This window comes from Myxocyprinus asiaticus, chromosome 29 (assembly GCF_019703515.2).
Source record: "Myxocyprinus asiaticus isolate MX2 ecotype Aquarium Trade chromosome 29, UBuf_Myxa_2, whole genome shotgun sequence".
Classification (NCBI taxonomy): domain Eukaryota; kingdom Metazoa; phylum Chordata; class Actinopteri; order Cypriniformes; family Catostomidae; genus Myxocyprinus; species Myxocyprinus asiaticus.
The window spans coordinates 32,435,814-32,458,765 of NC_059372.1; the positions used below are offsets into that span (position 1 = coordinate 32,435,814).

A 22,952-nucleotide genomic window follows, 5' to 3' on the forward strand; every position below is an offset into this window, starting at 1 on the left:
TTACCACGTGCCCCATTGAGAGCGAGAACCACTAATCGAGACCATGAGGAGGTTACCCCATGTGACTCTACCCTCCTTAGCAACCGGGCCAATTTGGTTGCTTAGGAGACCTGGCTGGAGTAACTCAACACACCCTGGATTTGAACTTGCGACTCCAGGGGTGGTAGTCAGCGTCAATACTTACTGAGCTACCTAGGCCCCCGCTCATGTGTATCTTTAACTTCCCACTGTCATATAACTGCACTGCCTGATTAAAGTCTCACAGGTCTGAAGTACAACATTAAATAAACACATTAACATTTCCAGAGACAGTTTAGACTGTGTTATGTAATCTAATATTTTTATTCATGCTTGTGAGATTTCAACAGTTCTAATTTCATTTTAAGTTGGACATTCATAAATTGCGCATCAGTATAAGATTAATTCAGTAACCGCTCTGACTGATGTAAAGTTTTTTTGGTTCACTAAAAGAACCTACTCATAAGAGTCATTTGTTTTTGAATCGGACTACACTGGAAGTGTCAAATGTTTCGAAATATTACAAAACTGTTTCCAAATATACTTCATATGAAAACTAATGGGTGTGATGTCATTTAGAACAAAATCTGGCCAAAAATACAGAGTTTTTGCATTAATTTCGGTGGTTCGTAACAGCTCACCTGGGCAAACATTTAGGAAAACTTCTAACCGGCTGCTAAACACCTTCTTACTGCCATTGGTCCACATCATCATGCATCTGTATGATCGTTCATGTAGAGAAATTTACCAAGACCATGTCCTGCGATGTGTGTGTGTATATATATATATATATATATATATATATATATATATATATATATATATATATATATATTTTTTTTTTTTTTTTTAATTAGTCTACAAAAGGAATCAAATCTACACAAATACTCTCAAGTGCCCATTCACTCTTGTGCCATCTGCAGTGAAAGCCATTTAGACATCTGCCCAAAGTAAGATATGCATCTATCATCATTCTTTTGTCTGTATTCTACACAGTAACACTTTTAAACACTCATCCTTGCAGCAGTATAAGTGTCATCATAAATTACAATAACAAAGTGCGTATTATGGCCACGTATAGCATGTAAGGCACATTAGCGCCATGAATTTAAAATGTAAACAAGACAAATTAAACATTTTCTTCTGCATAAATATTACTTTAAATCATCATCGAGTGGTTAAAACAGTTTCTTTTACTGACCTCATGTGAATTCTACTCATAGAATGTAAATTACTTAAAGTCATTGATAACACATTTTAATGTCACATTAGTTAAGGTTTTACATGTAGCGTCCTCATATTTAAATGATCCTCCAAACACCTCCCACAGCGGTGTGGCGGGTGTCTCAATGTTCGGGAACAGTATACCGTTGCTCGGCTGTTTAGAACTTCTTTTTACCTCTGAATGAAGAGCGAATAAGAACTTTTCTGGAAGTATATTGAGGTCTTATAGTCACTCGTTCGGGAATCAGGTAACATTGGATGCGTTGCGTGTTTCACGCTGTAGATTCAAAAGTACCGGCTCATAAGAGTCATTTGTTCGGGAATCAGAATGCACTGGGTGTGCTGCGTGTTTTATGCTGTAGATTCAGTAGGGGGCAGCGCAGCTGATGAAATGCGCTGCAGGAAACACTAGCCACTTTTCCACCATCTGGCCAGTGCGAGCCAGAGCTATCAACTGGTCAGCCAGGGCCAATAGCCTCGGACCTCGAGCAGCGAGACCGAAACCAATCTGCATTCCCACCATCAGGCCAATAGCCCCACAGCATTGCCCTAAAACTGCCCTTAATACGCCACCCTGGTGCCAGTATCACACACCCCGCCCATTTCACAAGCAAGAGGGAAACTCGAGCTGAGGTATCAAACTCTGGAGACTAGCTAGCCCTCGAAATAAACACAGATTTGTACTGTGCCCGCAATTTCTTTTTGTTTTTCCAAAACATATTACGTTTGTGCTAGATACACAACTTGGAAAGTTCGGCAACAATATACTTAATCACGTCTTCGTTCGTCAGATGCTGTCCATCTGATGTTGCACATTTTCATCAGCCCAAATATTATGAAGAGCCCTGATTTCATCTACTGACCTGTACTGACGATTCTCCATCTGTTAAGTGAAGCTGGTAGCTAGATATGAAAAATTGGAAAGGAGTATCTTGGTGCTGAAACCTCTGACCTTACTCAGCGAAACTCCGCCTTTCACATTGACCCTGCCTCATTCCCCAGTTGGCCTTCTATGGCCCAAGGGTAATTGGTGGCCCAAGGCCATTGGCCCCAAGGAAGCCCCGAGGAGGCACGATAAAGCCCTGGAAGTGACAGTGGGAACGCAACTTGCCCTGGCACACTCTAGCACACCCTCATTTGGCCCGATAGTGGAAACGCAGCTAGTGTCACAGTATTTTAGTATGGTGTTCGGCACGTATCAGTTGAAAATTAAACGCGCAAGAACTGTTAACGGAACCGAAAGTCATGAAAATCGAATGGTTCCACTATAAAAAAAATAAATTAAAAAAAGGAACCTGAACAAGGTTCTGAACAAGAACTGGTTCTCGGTTCCCAAACCTTCACATTGGTTTGACCACTTGTTTGTTTATATTTTGTCATTATTTCAGGCTACGATTCTCGCAGTGGGGGGCGTAAGCCTTTTGGAAGTGGTTTTCGGCGTGACTACGATGACCGACGGGAAGACTTTCGTGGCAGCGGAGATCGCTATGGTGACCGTGAAGACAGATTTGAGAGACGTGAAGAGAAGCGTGAGGACAGAGGTGGGCTGACGTTTCAACCATTGACTGGGTCACTTCAGTAACAGATGCTGTGGAAGTCTCTTATCAGGTGGTTTAAATGGACTGTACTGCATCCATGTTCAGGTCCCCTTCAGAGGCCCAAGCTGAATCTGAAGCCTCGCAGTGTTCCCAAAGAAGAAGAGCAGAGCAGCGCTCCATCAGCCCCATCAGGACGAGCCGCATCCATCTTTGGAGGTGCCAAACCAGTGGACACGGCCGCTAAAGAGAGAGAGGTGGAGGAGAGACTGAAGAAAGAGCAGGAGAGACTGCAGAGGCAACTGGAAGAGGACAAGAACAGAGGACCTGAACGCAAGCCCAGAGAGAGGTACACCATACACAGATTACACTCCACAGAGCATTGTCAAAAAAAGCAACAAACTTTTATAATCTCTTATAAAGTATATAATCGCAGGTGTGCTTTTTGCTAAAGGTGAACTATCTAAAGACTTAAGTTGTCATGATGCCAGCATTTCAGAAGTCGATGCCAGTGCCATTGGAACTTGACTATTCTTGATAGCAGTTTCATTTTTCCACTCCTTTATTTAAAACATTTTCATAAAGAATTAAATAAAACAATGGCATATAGACTTCAACACTTGATACTGTAATATGTGGCTCTTGACACTTCTTTATGACTAGCCTTTTTTTATTTTTTTTATGTTTTTAGATGTTTTTTAATATGTTATTAGGGCTGTCAATCGAATAAAAATTTTAATCAAATTATTAATAAATAAATTCTGATTTAATTAATCAAATTAATTGCAGATATTAGTATTTTCTTATAAAAGTCCCCAAAGTAAAGATAATTTAATATAATAAATAATGTATAATAATTCAAATAATTCTAAATATAATTAATAATTTAGATCATAATGAAAAATATTGCATTATTAATGCAGACGAGTAAAGCATTGATTAGACAATATAAAAAGTGAAAATGTTACTATAGGTTTTTATAGTTTTAACTGTGATATTTGTAGCAAGACCATGGTAACCACAGATAAAACCTAGCATGGATCTTCACTAACATGGTTAGATGTAACATGATTTCTAAAAAACAAACTACAGTACTTTAAACACATTTCAAAACTATAAATACAAAATGTAAACATTTAGAAACTCTCATATTTGTAACAAAAACATATTCCTTCACTCCCATATAGCTTATTATAAATATAATTTAGCTGTAGTTGTGATATGATAATATTTATTATGAATATATTTCTTCCTAAAGTATGATAGTTAATACAGTTAGGGTTACTATAGTAAATTCAAGGTAATTTTTTTTTAAGGGTGGTGATGTGTGAAAAGTCTTTATGTGTGTGCATATCACAGTGTTTTCTCCTGATTATCTTGTTAATGCTGTTTAGAATGTTGGGCCATTTAATGTGGTTTTGAACTAGTTTATTCACCGAAGGTTTTCATAGAGGTTTACACTGGAGAATTCTTTACCTAATTCAAATGGGTTTCCGGGACTTGCGCTGTGCTTTTCACTGGTTCTCGCCACGCTGTAATGATCTGCGCTCCGTGAGTAAACGCACCTGCTCTTTGCTTGTGCTGCTCTGTCCATTAAGCCATGCTGATAATAATGGGTTTGGTAGCCGATAGTGCTGTTTCGTTCGGCTTTTGATGTGTGTGCAGTTTCATGCTGGGTTGCAGAAAACAGCAGCGCATAAACGGGGAGAGAGAGAGGGAGCCAAAACTGTAGTCACACCAATGCAACCTATAACAAACTGTAGATGTGCCCATGAGAAAAATGGTCCCGACCATTTAGTTGCAGCTGGAGCCCAGCTAACACTGGCCTACAGTCCACTAGAATACATTTTCAGTTGAGTTTGTGAATCTGTCCTGTTCTAACAGGACTCTTGCGTTTCGTATGCACTATTTTTGTTGTCGGTCAATGCACATATGTGTAGGACGAACGCTTTAGAGCATCTCACTTTCAGCGCCATAAATGCTGCATATTTAGGAAGCTGTCAAGAATTTACAACTGGGTCAGGGGGCATAATTAATTGCATTAATTTGTTTAACAAGTTTATATATATATATATATATATATACTATATTGCCAAAAGTATTCGCTCATCTGCCTTTAGACGCATATGAACTTAAGTGACATCCCATTCTTAATCCATAGGGTTTAATATGACGTCGACCCACCCTTTGCAGCTATAACAGCTTAAACTCTTCTGGGAAGGCTTTCCACAAGGTTTAGGAGTGTGTTTATGGGAATTTTTGACCATTCTTCCAGAAGCACATTTGTGAGGTCAGACACTGATGTTGGACGAGAAGGCCTGGCTCGCAGTCTTCGCTCTAATTCATCCCAAAGGTGCTCTATCGGGTTGAGGTCAGGACTCTGTGCAGGCCAGTCAAGTTCTTCCACACCAAACTCGCTCATCCATGTCTTTATGGACCTTGCTTTGTGCACTGGTGCGCAGTCATGTTGGAACAGGAAGGGGCCATCCCCAAACTGTTCCCACAAAGTTGGGAGCATGGAATTGTCCACAATCTCTTGGTATGCTGAAGCATTCAGTGTTCCTTTCACTGGAACTAAGGGGCCAAGCCCAGCTCCTGAAAAACAACCCCACACCATAATCCCCCCTCCATCAAACTTCACAGTTGGCACAATGCAGTCAGACAAGTACCGTTCTCCTGGCAACTGCCAAACCCAGACTCGTCCATCAGATTGCCAGATGGAGAAGCGTGATTCGTCACTCCAGAGAACGTGTCTCCACTGCTCTAGAGTCCAGTGGCGGTGTGCTTTACACCACTGTATCCGACGCTTTGCATTGCACTTGGTGATGTATGGCTTGGATGCAGCTGCTCGGCCATGGAAACCCATTCCATGAAGCTCTCTACGTACTGTTCTTGAGCTAATCTGAAGGCCACATGAACTTTGGAGGTCTGTAGTGATTGACTCTGCAGAATGTTGGCGACCTCCGCGCACTATGCGCCTCAGCATCCGCTGACCCCACTCTGTCATTTTATGTGGCCTACCACTTCGTGGCTGAGTTGCTGTCATTCCCAATCGTTTCCACTTTGTTATAATACCACTGACAGTTGACTGTGGAATATTTAGTAGCAAGGAAATTTCATGACTGGACTTGTTGCACAGGTGGCATCCTATCACAGTACCACGCTGGAATTCACTGAGCTCCTGAGAGCGGCCCATTCTTTCACAAATGTTTGTAGAAGCAGTCTGCATGCCTAGGTGCTTCATTTTATACACCTGTGGCCATGGAAGTGATTGGAACACCTGAATTCCATTATTTGGATGGGTGAGCGAATACTTTTGGCAATATAGTGTGTATATATATATATATATATATATATATATATATATATATATATATATATATATTTAATGGCACTAAATGAATAGGGATGAGTAAAAAGATACATTTTCTGATGCATCGTGGTCTTCAATTAAACGATCTCGATATTAATTCTTAAATCCCACGATCGATCTTTTACTCTTTGCACAACCCTCTATACCAGGGGTGTCAAACTCAGTTCCCGGAGGGCTGCAGCCCTGCAGAGTTTAGTTCCAGCCCTACTCCAAAATGCCTCCTTGTAATCTTCAAGCACTCCTGAAGACCTTGATTAGCTGCTTCAGGTGTGTTTAATTAGGGTTGGAGCTAAACTCTGCTGGACTGTGGCCCTACTGGAACTGAGTTTGACACTCCTGCTCTATACAATAAAGGAAATCACTTGCATTTGCAACCAAATTTCACACTTTGCGACTAAAAATGTATATATTTGGCAACTGGCTGGTATATATTCAGATTTCACTCACCATATAGTGGTGGAGTATTCAGCAGAGACAGTCTTTCACTACGTGTTGAGAGTAAAAGTTGTTCTGTGCAATGCGTGTCCAAAGATGAGATCCATGCGACCCATTTGTCATTGAAAAATGTCTCTTTTAAAGGGGTCATGAAATAGAGAAGCACATTTTCCTTGATATTTACACATATAAGAGGTAACTGTACAATAAAAACACACTGTAAATTCTCAAAACTTCCTCCCCAATCTAAAAAGAGCATTTATAGTTGCCAGCCTGCTGAAACGTCTCATTTTGAAATCTGTCTGTTCGTGGCATCACAAAACATTGCTCATTTGTATTTACACATCCCACAACATGCGTCATCGCACCCTTGGACCCGCCCACTGGCGCGCAGTTCAAGTCAAGAGAGCAGGCCTTCCGTGGCTAACTATTCCAAACATAACATCTAAGAGGACTCATCTGGACTATTTTGGATTATTTTTGAATATATTCATGCTCTAGACAGACATCTTTGACCACTTGATACATATATTGTGCCGCTTTTAAAAGACGCGGTGTCAAGTTACAACTCTGAAAGGGCGAAGCAATTATCTCTCCTTCAGCTGCTGCCTGTATTGCTTTGAGCACAAACACGTCATGGATGCGTTCTTTCACACAGCTGCGCTATTTTTAATTGTTGGTGTATGTAAACATAGGACATCTTTGACGATGGACGTCTTTGACCATTTCGGTGTGTTTCTGGTGATGTGTTCCTTCAGTATGTGCATAATTTCACCGTTCTTTGGACTATATATGTGCGTTTTTTCGGTTCATGCCAGCATGGATTGTTTGTGAACAGACAAATTACGATTCAAGCTTTGCAGAGGAACTGTTATTGAAGGATGGGACAGTTAAAAACACTTCAAAAACATAAGTAAACCATTTCATTCATGAATATTTTAAATCTTATGACTGTTTGATAGTTTATGGTGCTGATTGTTAACAGTTGTGCTTGAGATGAACAGTTTAACATATTCAAATGCAATGTGCTGGATGTGCGTTATGTGTAAACCTTGCAGTTTTGTTTTATAATGTTCTTCCGATTGAGTTTGCTGAATTTGAGGGGCTGCATGATGTTAGCCAATCATAACAGTGGCTGTTTACGCTAAAGATTTAAGGAGATGCTTAGGCCAAAACCGAGCGTTTCAGACAGAGGGCTAAAAATAGGGTGGAAAATGATCATATATTACTAAATTGTGACTGTTTCGGTGCAAAAAAACTTTCATAACATTATCAGTGGACCTCAGGGAAGATAATAAAATTATAAAAATAGCACTTCATGAACCCTTTAATACCCTTTCTGTTCTTTACTGTCAATTGTTTATCACAAACAACAAAAAATAAACATTTGCTTCTAATCAAGCATAGCACTGATGAGATAAAGCCATTCAAGTCTCGTTAACATGTGCTCACGGTTTTCTTAAAGAGACAGTGCCGGATTTTAGCACGTGTTCAACAAATCAATGAAAATACTTGTAAATAGTACAAATTATGCAATTAAACAATAAACATGTAACAAAATATAATATATGCAATATAATATCATATTTATTGATTGAATACAAGGATTTGTTCTTTTCACAAAAGCTAAAATGTGACCAAAATGATGAAAAACTAATAAAACATAATTAATACAATTAATATTTTCCTAATGTACCTAGTTAGAAGGTCCCATGTATAATTAACAGCATTAGCTGGGAGAGAATTTATTTCATATGTAAGCAAAAGGGACATTATTTTACCCATATGAATCAATACCGAATCGAGAGCTTGAATCAGAATCGAACTGGGAAATCTGTATCAATACCCAGCCCTATAAATTAACACATTCAATTTCAGTTCAATTTCAAGTTCAGTCATACAGTACCTGGGTTTCATTAAACCAATCCTACTGTGGTGCAGGCTTGGCTCATTAATATTATTTGAGTAATGTGATGTTGACTCTGGTAAGTGGGTGCTACTTACGACAGTCGACTGAAAAAGGGGGTTGTAAACTCTTTCATGCCAAGGACTCCCAGAAATTAGGATCCGCTTTCGAGGGACCACCGTCCTAAAATATAAAGGCAGTTTTTCATTTAAAAAAATATATATAAATATTGTGAAATAATGTAAATTGTGTAAAAAATAAATAAATAATAATAATAATTTCTAATTGATCTCTTGACTCTTTGTCATCATGGATGTTGCCTCTAACTCCAATATAAAGTTATGCTACAAGTCAAAGCAGTTCTGACAGACTGATAAATGAAAGATGGTGACTTTCCTGTATTTTCATTTTTTTTTTTTTATGAACACTCATGCTCACTCAGGCATCCCAGCTGGCGTAGTGAGGACCAAGCAACCGAGCGCTCACGAACAGGAAGTGAGTCTTCACTAACCGGAAACACATCAAGCAGGGGTAAATGATCACTGACCTGTCTTTTGCACATGAGAAGGCAACCAAACATTACCTGACTTTGTCTTTTGGGTACTGAAGTTTAATTAAAAAACAATGCATATATCTTCCATTATTCTGTGATTATCAATATCTACAAAAACACTTCACCAGATTTCAATAATTCTTTCATCTTTGTCAGGGCCGGGAAAGCGAAGGGAAAGTGAACGTTCTGTGGAAAACGAGGTTTTCAGCCGTGATGAGGAGCCGCCCTGCCATGGAAGCCAGATTTCCTCCTCCAAGCAGGAGGGTCTGCCACTAAAGGTTGTTCCAGCTCCACCACCTAAGGAGAACGTTTGGGCAAAGAGAAGCACCATGAGTGCAGGATCCAGTGAAAGTGACACTAAACCTGCTGTCTCACCCAGCAGCAGTGCTCCTCCAAAAAGGTTTCTGTCTCATTTAAATTATATTAGACACATATGGTATGATTCTTATTTATTTATTTATTTATTTTATTATGATTGTTTCAGTGTTATAATAGTATAAGACAAACAGAATTATAGAGTTCTGAGAGTTTTTCTGACTTTAGTTTTTTTAATATGCTTTATTTTTCAGTTCAACAAGCTCAGCTGAAGTTCCCCAGAGAAGTAAAGGTAAGACTTTTAGATGTACAAATCCACTGAGGTATGAAAGTGATACTGGTGAAGGTGTAGATGACAAATTCAGGGCCGTTATTTAAATTCACGGGACCCGGGACAAAAATCTTGATGGGTGGGCCCCTTTCATTTGCCCATTGAGTACGCTAAACCATAGAGAACCTTAATGGTGACAATGTTCCCGCCCAGTTGGTCCCACCAACAACAACTCTGGATTAATTCAGTCCATACATCCCATTTTCATAAACAACTGGAAACCCCTCATAACATCACAACGGATTGATGTCAGGATGAATTGGTGCTTTGTGTTTATTCTGAAAGCTTGAACAGGGCTAGAAAAAATGTCCTGAAAACATCTGAAAACAAAACTTTTATAAAAAACATTCCAAAATAAGACATTTTTCTAGGGTTCAGCTGTATGGAGCTCCTTCCTTTAGAGAGCAGTCCATAGTCTCCACTGCTGAACACTGGGCTCTCCTTGCAGATGAAAAAAAAGCAGATGGGGTGCGCCAGGATCGGGGCTCCTCCCGGGGTCGTGGTGTGGCCTCAGGCTCTGGAGCAGGCAGGGGGCGTGGAGACGCAGCCAGCCGAGACCGAAGGAAGGAGACAGACAGGTTAACCACTCTTTTGCAACCCTACTGCTCAAAAGTGGAGTGTAGAGGAGTGTAGTAGTGTATCTCAGTAAGGATTTATTCAGTGCTTTGCCATCTTGAGAATTTAAATCTCTAGCTTTTTTGAGACTTATTCATAGTATTTTAGTTTCTTAATGGGTGATGGGTGGACAGATGGGAATTTGTCTGTAATGGCCTCTAGAATACTGTGTCCAATTGCATCTTTCCAAACTCAAATTTTTTTTTTGCAAGGAGCAGTTCTTCCTTAAAAGGGTCATATCCTTTTCCTTGATCTTTTGAAATAGTTTGACGTAGGGCTGGGCGATAAAATGCTATCGATATTTATAGAAGAAAGTGCGTTTTCGATATCGATGATAAACTTTTGAGTAATTTTCAATATTTAATCGATAATAAATCGTTCTACATCTAGACCAGTGGTTTCCAACCCTGTTACTGGAGGCCCCCCAACACTAAACATTTTGGATATATCCCTAATCAAACACACCTGATTTAACTCATCCGCTCGTTAGTAGAGACTCCAAGACCTGAATTGGGTGTGTCAGAAAAGGGAGATGAGGGGGCCTCCAGGAACATGGTTGGGAACCACTGACGATTGGATCAGGTATTTGTCGCTAAAAATGCAAGCAGTTCAACAAAGTTATACAGTTGAAGTCAGGAGTTTACATTCACTTAGGTTGAAGTCATTAAAACTCATTTTTTAACCAATCCACAGATTTGATATTAGCAAACTATAGTTTTGGCAAGTCGTTTAGGACATCTACTTTGTGCATGACACGAGTAACTTTTCCAACAATTGTTTACAGACAGATTGTTTCACTTTTAATTGACTATATCACAATTCCAGTGGGTCAGAAGTTTACATTCACTAAGTTAACTGTGCCTTTAAGCAGCTTGGAAAATTCCATAAAATGATGTCAAGCCTTTAGACAATTAGCCAATTAGCTTCTGATAGGAGGTGAACTGAATTAGAGGTGTACCTGTGGATGTATTTTAAGGCCTACCTTCAAACTCAGTGCCTCTTTGCTTGACATCATGGGAAAATCAAAAGAAATCAGCCAAGACCTCAGAAAAACAATTGTGGACCTCCACAAGTCTGGTTCATTCTTGGGAGCAATTTCCAAATGCCTGAAGGTACCACATTCATCTGTACAAACAATAGTACGCAGGTATAAACACCATGGGACCACACAGCCATCATACCGCTCGGGAAGGAGACACATTCTGTCTCCTAGAGATGAACATAGTTTTATGCGAAAAGTGCAAATCAATCCCAGAACAACAGCAAAGGACCTTGTGAAGATGCAGGAGGAAACAGGTAGACAAGTATCTATATCCACAGTAAATGAGTCCTATATTGACATAACCTGAAAGGCTGCTCAGCGAAGAAGAAGCCACTGCTCCAGAACTGCCATAAAAAAGCCAGATTACAGTTTGCAAGTGCACATGGGAACACAGATCTTACTTTTTGGAGAAATGTCCTCTGGTCTAGTGAAACAAAAATTGAACTGTTTAGCCATAATGACCATCGATATGTTTGGAGGAAAAAGGGTGAGGCTTGCGAGCCGAAGAACACCATCCCAACCATGAAGCATGGGGGTGGCAGCATCATGTTGTGGGGGTGCTTTGCTGCAGGAGGGACTGGTGTACTTCACAAAATAGATGGCATCATGAGAAAGGAAAATTATGTGGATATATTGAAGCAGCATCTCAAGACATCAGCCAGGAAGTTAAAGCTCGGTCACAAATGGGTCTTCCAAATGGACAATGACCCCAAGCATACCTCCAAAGTTGTGGCAAAATGGCTTAAGGACAACAAAGTCAAGGTATTGGAGTGGCCATCACAAATCCCTGACCTCAATCCGATAGAAAATTTGTGGGTAGAACTGAAAAAGCATGTGCGAGCCTGACTCAGTAACACCAGCTCTGTCTGGAGGAATGGGCCAAAATTCCAGCAACTTATTGTGAGAAGCTTGTGGAAGGCTACCCAAAACGTTTGACCCAAGTTAAACAATTTAAAGGCAATGCTGCTGTGGCAAGGAGGAGGGCGGGCCGGGCCGTGATGACGCACGCCCTGCCCTAATCAGGCTAATTAAGCCGATGAGAGTGATAAAAGCCGCCAGAGGCGGCAGTTCCAGAGAGAGAGAGAGCTACAGGCAGCTGCCTTATGTTTGTGTGTTTTTGTTTAAGGTTATCATGAAAATTTATTTATATTGTCAAGCCGGTTCTCGCCTCCTCCTTTCCCAATCCTAACCTTGTTACATTGGTGCCGAAGCCCGGGAAGGAGGAGGGATGCGCCATAGTAGAGTCCTCGCCACTACCATCCACCCCAAAGGAGCAGCCGCGGCCATCCGCCGGGGGACGGAGGAGCCCGGCTGCCTGAAAACGGAGGAACGACCGCCGACCGCAAGGAGAGGAAGGGCCATTGCCAGGGGCGGAGGAGACCCCTACCGGCCGCAAAAATGCGGCGGGTCGTTCCGTCCACCAGGGGCCGGAGGACTGCCTCCTATCCACCCAGAGAGAAGCGGCTGTCATCCACTAGAGGGTGGAGGAGTGACTGAGGACCAGGCTACCGCGTATCAGAGAACCAGCGAGTACGTTTTTTAGGGTTTTTTCTCTCTCCTCTCTTTCTCCCGCTGTTGCTCCGTGTTGGCCTTTCCCTCTCGTTTTTTTGTTGTTGTTGTTTTTCCTTCTCCTTGTCTCCCTCCCAGGTCTGAGAAGACGGGGAAGACCTGCCAGCAGGCGGGTCCGGAAGGGCACACTCCCCCCCCCCCCCCCCCCCCCAGAAAGGGAAAAGAGGGAGGAGTGTGGCAAGGAGGAGGGCGAGGCCGGGCCGTGATGACGCACGCCCGGCCCCTAATCAGGCTAATTAAGCCGACGAGAGGGATAAAGGTTCCAGAGAGAGAGAGCTACAGGCAGCTGCCCTGTATATGTTTATGTTTGTGTGTTTTTGTTTAAGTTTATCATTAAACTTTATTTATATTGTCAAGCCGGTTCTCGCCGCCTCCTTTCCCAATCCTAACCTTGTTATAGCTACCAAATACTAACAAAGTGTATGTAAACTTCTGACCCACTGGGAATGTGATGAAAGAAATAAAAGCTGAAAAAAAAAAAGAATTCTCTGTACTATTATTCTGACATTTCACATTCTTAAAATAAAGTAGTGATCCTAACTGACCTAAGACGGGGAATGCTTTCTACGATTAAATGTCAGGAATTGTGAAAAACTGAGATTAAATGTATTTGGCTAAGGTGTATGTAAACTATATATATATATATATATATATATATATATAATGCAGTAAACTATATATATATATATAATGCAGTACATAGGATAGATAGATGGATAGATATAGATTTTTTTTTCAGTTAATGAAAATTTCTTCATGTGTTGATTCAGTGAAACGAGCGTGCATCCCTATGAATTGTCGGATGATATGCAGTCTGGAGAGAGCATATATATTTTGATAGATGATTCTGCTGACGGATGACAGTTTGTGAGTCACTCTTAGGGATTTCGAAGTTCTCTGGAGGACTTCTAAGCTGTCATGGGTTTAGGAGCTAATTTTAGTGTTAAAATGCTTCATGAATTTCTCTTAGATGAAAAATTACTAGTCCTAAAATGAAGTGACACGCCCCTAATTTTTAAGAGTTGCTCCTAAATTTCCGTGTTAGGAGCTACTTTTAGCCTTAAGATTTTTTGTGAATACGGGCCAAGGTGTAATGGTGATGTGTCTCGCTTGTACATTTCTGATCAGATCACCCAAACACATCTTATGCTGCCTTAATGTGCTATCGGAATTATCCTACTTCACACTTCCGAAGTGGTAGTTACAAGAACATTGCGTTCAAGGGCTTTGTTATTGGAAAGAACAGGAAACATGGACGACGCCAGATTTATTCATACATATTTCTTAAGGAACTTTTATTTTGACACCATAATACATATTACTCAGTTATCTTTCTGACGTTTGTCAAATACAAGCTATTTTCACGGTGTAAAATGTACAACATGCATCAAATGGTTTCTGATATACATAAATGAATATGACCGGATTGTGGGATTGTGCTGTAGTAAATACACCTCTGCTTAAATCTCCACGCTCTTAAAGGCACCTCCGCTTAAAAGGGCACCTTTTGATTTGTGAACGAAAGGGGCAGGGGCTTGCGTCCCCGTTCTGTGCACGTCAGTATTGTGAACAGTCGTGTATTGTGCGCAGCAGCACGACGGAAAACAAGACCGTGAGTTGAAGGGCGCTGACTTCAAATCGTGTAGCTGTAACTAGGATTTATAATCTCCTTTTTTGTGTATAAATAGGAGTGTTTAATTTTTTTCTATTTTGAATTAAACTTACCTTTTTTTAATTAGTTTTACAAGGATAGAGTAATGATGTATTAATTTTAATAATGAAAGGTGTTACTAATTGTAATAATTGTTATAATGAAGGACGTTAACATAAGCAAAACAAAAAACAAATGGTTAAATTCTAAAGATCAGACAGAGGGTGGAAAATTGACAAAATTAGGGGGAAAAAATTAATTTGTTTTGAAAACCATACTTATATTTTAAGTGGATCTCATGAAAAAAAAAAAAAAGGGGTTACTAAAAATGTATACTGACCCCGGTTTTTGTTTGTACAGCTCATCACTAGCTAAATCAAATGCTTAATTTTTAAGCACAGCCTTGACAGACATGTTTAGCAGTGTTTGCTTCTGCAAATATGTGGACATCTCTGGAAAAGATGCATTTGGTCTCAGAAACTAAAGAAAGGGTGCAAGATGACTCCAGAGCATGGGTGTAGATCTCATTTCAACTGGATATGTTCAATTATTGATTGTAATATTGAACATCTTTTCCTAAAGTTGAGGGGGACATGTCCTCCCATCCCCCCTGGGATCTGCGTCCCTGCTCCAGAGTCTTTTTAATGAGTGTAGGTGTGTATGTGAGACTCTGTCTCCCTCTGTTGTGCGTTGCTTTTAGAAAGGATGCAAGAAGAGAGCGAGATCTCAGACCAGCACCAGAGCCAAAGAAATTTGAGGAGCCGTCCGGCCCTGTGAGTGACAGAGCTCTCTTAACACTCTGTGGGTGTAATCCCATGATCCTTGGTCCCCTGTATTCTTTCATGTTTTTTTTTTTCTTCTTCTTCTTCTTTCTCAGATATCCTTTAATTTAAAGGGTTTATGTTGTGGTTTTCTTTCAATAGTCCATGTGTGGAGAGTGGAGATTGCAATGTTATTGTCAGACTATTTGGCTCATCAGGGGCCTTTCCATAATGCCAGTTTACGTGGCTAGCCAGGTATGGTATTTTAGTTTGCGTCAACCCTGGGTTTTAGGTACCACGAAAGTGGGACGCCATGTTAACTTGCGCACCACAGTCATGGCTAACCTTCATAGCAGGTTTTATTCTGGGTAACAGGCCGCTTACAGATGCTGAACCAATCAGCTGTGAGTAAAGTGACATCTCTGACACAATGAAGTCACTCCCCTGTGTCTCTTGAAGCGCACTTTAAATGAAAAACATAGAAATCCACAAAATCAGCTCTTCATGATAAATTACTTATTTGAGAGTAAATACATATTTTCGGCAGAGTGCGTCTTTTATTTAATTTAAATACACTATAATTGTTTTTCATTTACAGACTCTAGTCATAAAATATAAAATATCTATAAGAATATAAACATTACATAATTATAGGCTATCTATAAAACAGCTAGTAAGATCCTGTATCCAATCCTGTAACTGTGAGTTTGTTCAACTAGCTTCATGATACAGGCCCCAGGTCTGCCTTTATGTTAGGGTCCAGCTGTATGTTCATCATGACTGACCTTTTTAAATAAGCGTAGGAAAAGAGTTGGATCTCTTTTTGGAAGAGAGTTTTGCAGCAGTCAGAATTAACCAGTTTAAGGGGCAGATTGACCATAGCTTAGAAAGGCGTCTTAAAATGAGCCAGGTGTTAAAAAGCCATTATTTCATGTTCATTAGTAGGGCTGCACAATTTATCTAAATAAAGTCCAAATCGAGATATGACAATGTGCGATTTAATTAAATAAATTAATAGTCTGCACACTCTGCCTGCTTCAAAGTTTATATGCGCTGCTCTGTCCTGTCTGTATGCACGTTCTCAGAGCATGCGTGAGGTTCACAGTGTTTAATGTTACAGAGCCATTCTGTGCAGGCGCCACAGTTCCATCTCATGCTCAGAGTGACAGCTGTGCTCTGAGTTCAGTTCTGTTTTTTTACGTGCACCGAGCATGTTATATTTAAAGCGCTCCAGATTCGCTTCAATTTCACTTTTGCGTAATTCCAAATATTTCTGACAGCTACAAGTAAACATACAAAAACAAATAATACACACCATGACACCGGATATTTGTGCACAGAGGAGGAAATGATGTTAGTGTCTATGTTTACATGGACACCAGAAAGCAGGTTATTGTGAGAAAGCAGCTTTCTGGTTTACATGCTCTGGATAAGCGGTGTACTCTTTACTCCCAAATACGTGCGGCTCGGTCAGTAAGCAGCTTTCTCCACAGCAAAGTAATTTCCCTGTGACGCTTGTGTAAATAACAAACATGGTAACTGAGAAGACTTAACTATTTTATTCTCTGGAATATCTGGAAATAATGCGAAGCAAAACAGATGTTGCTGTGTTTGTTTCCTTAACTTTCAATCGGGACCTGCAGTGCTTCAATAGTGGGGTTTCCCTTTACATAAAACTCCGGGATTCCCTCAGTGTATGAGAGCATATATACAAACCTAAGGGACTGTTGATATTTTACAGTGATGTTTATAAATGGGTATAGTTTATAGTGTGTGTGCTTTTCCCACTGTAGTCCCAGAAATGCTGAACACTTTCCACTTTGTTGACTTGTTGTTGGGCTCCATCCTATGACGTTTGTTTTTTGGTCTGTTCCACGCACATGCGCACTCTTCAAAAACCTGTTTACATGCACTTAAGAAAACATTTTATTCCAGGGTTTTTGCAGTAAACGGTGTTCTGAAACGTTGTGTAAACAGGAATGGCGATTTCCTTACGCCATTTAAGGAATTAAGAGGAAGCGGTTTAACACACCTAGGTTTTTTCCAGTGAACGCAGCTTAAAGTGGTCATATAAACACATAAGCGCTATTCTAGCAGGTTTTTGAAGAGTGCGCATGTGCTTAAACAAACCGGATAACAAATGTCATAAGATGGAGCAACAGCAAGTTAACAAAGCAGAAAGAATTAAACATTTCTGGGATGACAGTGGGAAAAGCACATACACTATAAACTATACCCATTTATACACACCAATGTAAGATATCAACGGTCCCTCATATGTGCTCATATATTGGATACACTCTTAGATTTATTTAAAAGGGGAAATCCAACTATTGCAGCGCAATTCTGTAGCAGGTCGCAATAGTAAGTTATGGAAACAAACACGGCAACATCTCTTGAATATCTTGGAAGAAAAGCGATTCTTCCTCAGATGCCATGTTTGTTATGTACACAAGCGTCACAGGGAAATCATGTTGCTGTGGAGAAAGCTGCTTACTGACTGAGCCGCATGTATACGGGAGTAAAGAGTACACCGCTTATCCAGTGCATGTAAACTGCAATGCTGCTTTATCGCAATAACCCACTTTCTGGTGTCCATGTAAACATAGTCAGTGGAGGAGCACATTACACAGCTGTTGTGAACTCTGCTATAAAGGTCTTTCTACAGTTGTCTGCCAAAATAAAAGCTCATCGGTTTAGAGTTCCTTGGTTTAACTGGACTGCATAGCAGTGTCCGTGCAAGTTAAGATTTTAATATAGAAATATATTGCTATTATACAAATTATTACTAATATGTCCTGAGGTTCTTTTTTTTTATAGACCTCCTTTACAAGGTTTCACAGCTGTTGACATATTAAGTGACAGGCAAGGAAAAACACCTTTTGTGAGAAATTGAAATCAGGAGGTTGCATTCACACCTAGGTGAATACCTTTGAACATTTTCCAAAATAATTCTTTGGTCCATAAACTTTTATTTTTGGGGTTCTGCAGCCTGTTTCCAAGTACACAAGAATCAGTGCTAACAATAACCACAGTCAACTTAATTCCTTAAAGTTTGAAGCTAGCCTTTGTCATAGCAGTCGAACAATTGAAATGAAAGTCACCTAATTTGGATCACTATCCAAATATTAGTCTGTTCACTTGAAACCAAAGAGCTAATACGGACCTCAAAAACCTAACATGCTTTGCTTACGTCTCGTTATCCCTTTTTGTTTTAACAGACATTCAGCTCAGCCAGTAAATACGCAGCCTTGCTGATGGATGGTGAGCAGAGAGACGAGGAGGAGGGCGGATACTAAAAGGTGGACGGACTATGCTGATGATGGTTCAAGAGAATTACAAAATTAAACCTACAGCTTTTATTTCATGTAGCTCTAAAGGACCCAAATCCACCCTCTGAGAGCAAACACACATTTTAGAGCCACCCTCTTTTACAGGACTGAACCTGAAACCTAGCGGGGAAATACAGGACTTGTTTTACAGTGAAGGAGAGAGTGTGGAAGATTGAATGAATTAATTATAACTAATAAATGTATGGGGTTAAACGAAATACACACATGATTGCATTGTCGCTGCTTCTCTTGCATACATCATAAGTTGAGAGCATTTCTCGTGAATCGTGCACGTTGAATGGCAGAAAAATGTAGTATCACTGGGAAAAGTGCTACAAGATACATGTTTTCCCTGACCTTTTAGGGCTTCCTGAGCTTTCTGAAAGAATGTTTACAGCAGCTGCTTTGCTGAGATCTCTGGTCAAAAAAAGGGGGTAATAATTTCACTAACTTGATTTTATGTCTTAAATGGCCAACAGGTCTGATGATTTGTATTCAGGGAGAACTGTCGCTGGATAATGGCCAACAACGGATCTGAACCTGTTAGTTTCAGTTTGATGTTTCTCTGCATTGCTTTAGGCAAGAGTGTCCCATCTTCTCACTTTTCGTTTAAGGACTTTTTTAAAGCCACTCCTTTGGACTGATGTGCAATAGGAATTAAAGTATTCCTCTGAATTTCAATGTTTCAACAACAGAGTTTGCTGCTGCTTTGGGGTGAGCATATATCTAAAGGTAGTGACATGCCTTGCTTATTGATTTAAAGTGTACCATCTACAAAAACAATAAAAGACTACACTGAGACAATTATGCTTTGTATAAAGATGTGAATTAAGTAAATTCCAAAAGGCTGTCGTTTTATAAATGGTAGAGATTTAAAGCTGAAGTGTGTAACTTTCTCTGTGTTAAAATACTTTCTCTTATCCTAGCTTAATATGCAGAGACAACTATAAATAAGCCATGTATAGGTTCATTTTCTTGAAAGCTGTAAACAGTGTCTCTGTGGCGCTATGAAAATTCCTCTGTTTGATTTAAGTGACCAGTCTCGTGAGACACAACATTGACTTGACTAATGGTGTGAGTTGGAGGCGGGACTATCTGTTTGTTTGATCAACGACAGACGCAGGGCATATTCAGAAAGCTATTTTGAAAGCAAAATGTATTTATTCCGTTTGGTGGCACTAGAGGAGCAGAAATTACACACTTCGGCTTTAAGAGATGGACATATTACACTTTGTGAGTCATTCATTTCCATTTATACACGTGCATGCGGGAGAGTGGGCACGCAATCTTATGCGGAGACAATTCATCTTGTGCAATACAAAGAATACAAATATCAAAGCACCATGGCTTGCAGTGTTGCAGGAAATTTAAATAGTATATTTTGTCATTGTGGATTTATTTATAATGCATTATTAATATCAGAATCAGAATGAGCTTTATTGCCAAGTATGCTTACACATACAAGGAATTTGTCTTGGTGACAGGAGCTTCCAGTGTACAACAATACAAAAACAGCAGCAAGACTTTTAAATAATAATTAAAATTTAATAAAAAATAGATAAATATTGAGAAGAAAAAAGTATATATAGAATAAACAATAGACAAATATATACATACGTAGTGCAAATCTAAATACAAATCGGTTATATACAGTGCAAGGGAATGTAATGGCAGAAGAGGTAGGATGTGTTGGATAATATAAAAAGACTAAGCTGTGTATTGCACATTAATTATTGCTCAAAGGGGCAGTTTTAACTGTTCATGAGATGGATAGCCTGGGGGAAAAAACTGTTCCTGTGCCTGACGGTTCTGGTGCTCAGAGCTCTGAAGCGTCGGCCAGAAGGCAACAGTTCAAAAAGTTAGTGGGCAGGGTGAGTGGGGTCCAGAGTGATTTTTCCAGCCTTTTTCCTCACTCTGGAAGAGTATAGTTCTTGAAGGGGGGGCAGGGGGCAACCAATAATCCTCTCAGCAGTCCGAACTGTCCTTTGTAGTCTTCTGATGTCTGATTTCATAGCTAAACCAAACCAGACAGTTATTGACGTGCAGAGGACAGACTCATTGACTGCTGAGTAGAACTGTATCAGCAGCGTCTGTGGCAGGTTGAACTTCCTCAACTCTGCTGGGCCTTTTTCACAGTGGAGTCAGTGTGGGTCTCCCACTTCAGGTCCTGTGAGATGGTAGTGCCCAGGAAGCTGAATGACTCCACTGCTGCCACAGTGCTTTTTTGAATGGTGAGGGGGGTCAGTGTTGGGGGGTTCCTCCTACAGTCCACAATCATTTCCACCGTTTTGAGCGTGTTCAGCTCAAGGTTGTTTTGACTGCACCAGACAGCCAGCTGTTTAACCTCCCTTCTGTATGCAGACTCATCGTCATCTCGGATGAGGCCGATGACAGTGGCGTCATCTGCAAACTTCAGGAGCTTGACAGAGGGGTCCTTGGCAATGCAGTCATTGGTGTAGAGGGAGAAGAGTAGTGGGGAAAGCACACATCCCTGGGGGGCACCAGTGCTGATTGTACAGGTGCTGGAAGTGAATTTCCCCTGTCTCACAAGCTGCTGCCTGTCCGTCAGAAAGCTGGTAATCCACTGACAGATAAGCGTGGGAACAGAGATTTGGTGTAATTTAGTCCGGAGAATAGCTGGGATGATGGTGTTGAAAGCCGAACTGAAGTCCACAAAAAGGATCCTTGCATATGTCCCTGATCTGTCCAGATGTTGCAGGATATGATGCAATCCCATGTTGACTGCATCATCCACAGACCTGTTTGCTCGATAAGCAAATTGAAGGGGATCTAGAAAGGGTCCAGTGATGTCCTTCAGGTGGGCCAACACCAGTCTCTCAAATATAGATATAATGTCACACAAGTAAGAGTGCTGTTGCTCCGTACATTCTTTATATACAAGTTTAACAAACAAGTGAATAATATTAGACAAAAATTATCCAGTTAGTGCATTTTTTTTATTAAAAGTAGTCAAAGCATCAAAGACAACGCCACTCTCTGCATTGCTCAAAATACTCTGTTTTGAACTAGTGGTGTTCGTAAACTAATCAGTGTTTTTGAAGGAATAATTTAAGTAAACGAATCATTGTCGTTCACTTTCGTTGTTTTGTACATGACTGACTTGAACAAATCAGTTGAGTCAATGATTAAAACAGTCACTCATAACATAAAAGATGCTAATTTGTTGCCACCTACTGGAGTAAATTTGCAATCTTCAGAAATTTTCACTGAACAAATCGGTAAAAGAAATCGAAATGATGATGATGAATTTGAATCCCCACCACTACTTGGAAAGCTGTGAACACATAGAAGCGTAGTGATACTAATGGTGAAGTGTTGCAGTGCTGCTGACTATATATACGCTGATGAGCCAAAACATAATGACCACCTGCCTAATATGCTGTTGGTCCTCTTAGTGCCACGAAAACAGTGCTAAACCGCCGAGGCATGGACTCTACAAGACCCCTTAGATGTCCTGTGGTGTCTGGCACGAAGACAGCAGATCCTTCAAGTCATGTAAGTTGTGAGGTGGTGCCGCCTTGGATTGGACTTTTTGGTCCAGCACATCCCACAGTTGCTCATTTGGATTGAGATCTGGGGAATCTGGAGGCCAGGGCAACACCTTAAGCTCTTTATCATGTTCCTCAAACCATTCCTGAACAATGTGTGCAGTGTGGTAGGGCACATTATCCTTCTGAAAAAGGCCACTGCCATCAGGGAATACCGTTGCCATGAAGTGGTGTATCTGGTCTGCAACGATGTTTAGGTAGGTGGCACGTGTCAAATTGACGTCCACATGAATGACCGGACCCAGGGTTTCCCAGCAGAACATTGTCCAGAGCATCACACTCTCTCCACCGGCTTTTCATTTTCCCATAGTGCATCCTGGTGCCATCACTTCCCCAGGTAAACAGCACACATGTACACGACCGTCCACGTGATGTAAAAGAAAACAGGACTCATCGGACCAGGCGACCTTCTTCCGCTGCTCCAGGGTCCAGTTCCGACACTCGTGTGGCAATTGCAGACTCTTTCAACGGTGGACAGTGGTCATCATGGGCACTCTAATCTGTCCGCAGCTACGCAGCCCCATATGCAGCAGGGTGCGATGCACTGTGTTGACACATTCCTCCCATAACCATCATTACAATTTTCTGTGACTTGTGCCACAGTAGACCTTCTGTCGGTACAGACCAGACGGGATAGCCTTCGTTGCCCTCGCGCATCGATGAGCCTTGGGCGCCCAACACACTGTCGCCAGTTTGTGGTTTGTCCATCCTCGGACCACTGTC

At 40.7% G+C, this 22,952-nt stretch overlaps 1 protein-coding gene across 5 annotated transcripts in view; it reads left to right on the forward strand.

Annotated features, from left to right (window-relative positions):
• eif4ba (eukaryotic translation initiation factor 4Ba) overlaps window positions 1-19,464 on the forward strand; it is a 34,678-nt gene extending 15,214 nt beyond the window's left edge. For 3 of the 5 annotated variants that reach the window (XM_051662300.1, XM_051662298.1, XM_051662295.1), the window contains 8 exons: window positions 2,631-2,783; window positions 2,886-3,126; window positions 8,934-9,022; window positions 9,201-9,444; window positions 9,614-9,651; window positions 10,139-10,268; window positions 15,268-15,340; window positions 18,550-19,464. In XM_051662300.1, the coding sequence (XP_051518260.1) occupies window positions 2,631-2,783; window positions 2,886-3,126; window positions 8,934-9,022; window positions 9,201-9,444; window positions 9,614-9,651; window positions 10,139-10,268; window positions 15,268-15,340; window positions 18,550-18,627 (1,046 nt within the window). In that variant the 3' untranslated portion in view covers window positions 18,628-19,464. The remainder of the gene's footprint in view (window positions 1-2,630; window positions 2,784-2,885; window positions 3,127-8,933; window positions 9,023-9,200; window positions 9,445-9,613; window positions 9,652-10,138; window positions 10,269-15,267; window positions 15,341-18,549) is intronic. The other 2 variants (XM_051662296.1, XM_051662299.1) reach the window with 2 other exon arrangements.
• Window positions 19,465-22,952: the final 3,488 nt, after the last annotated feature.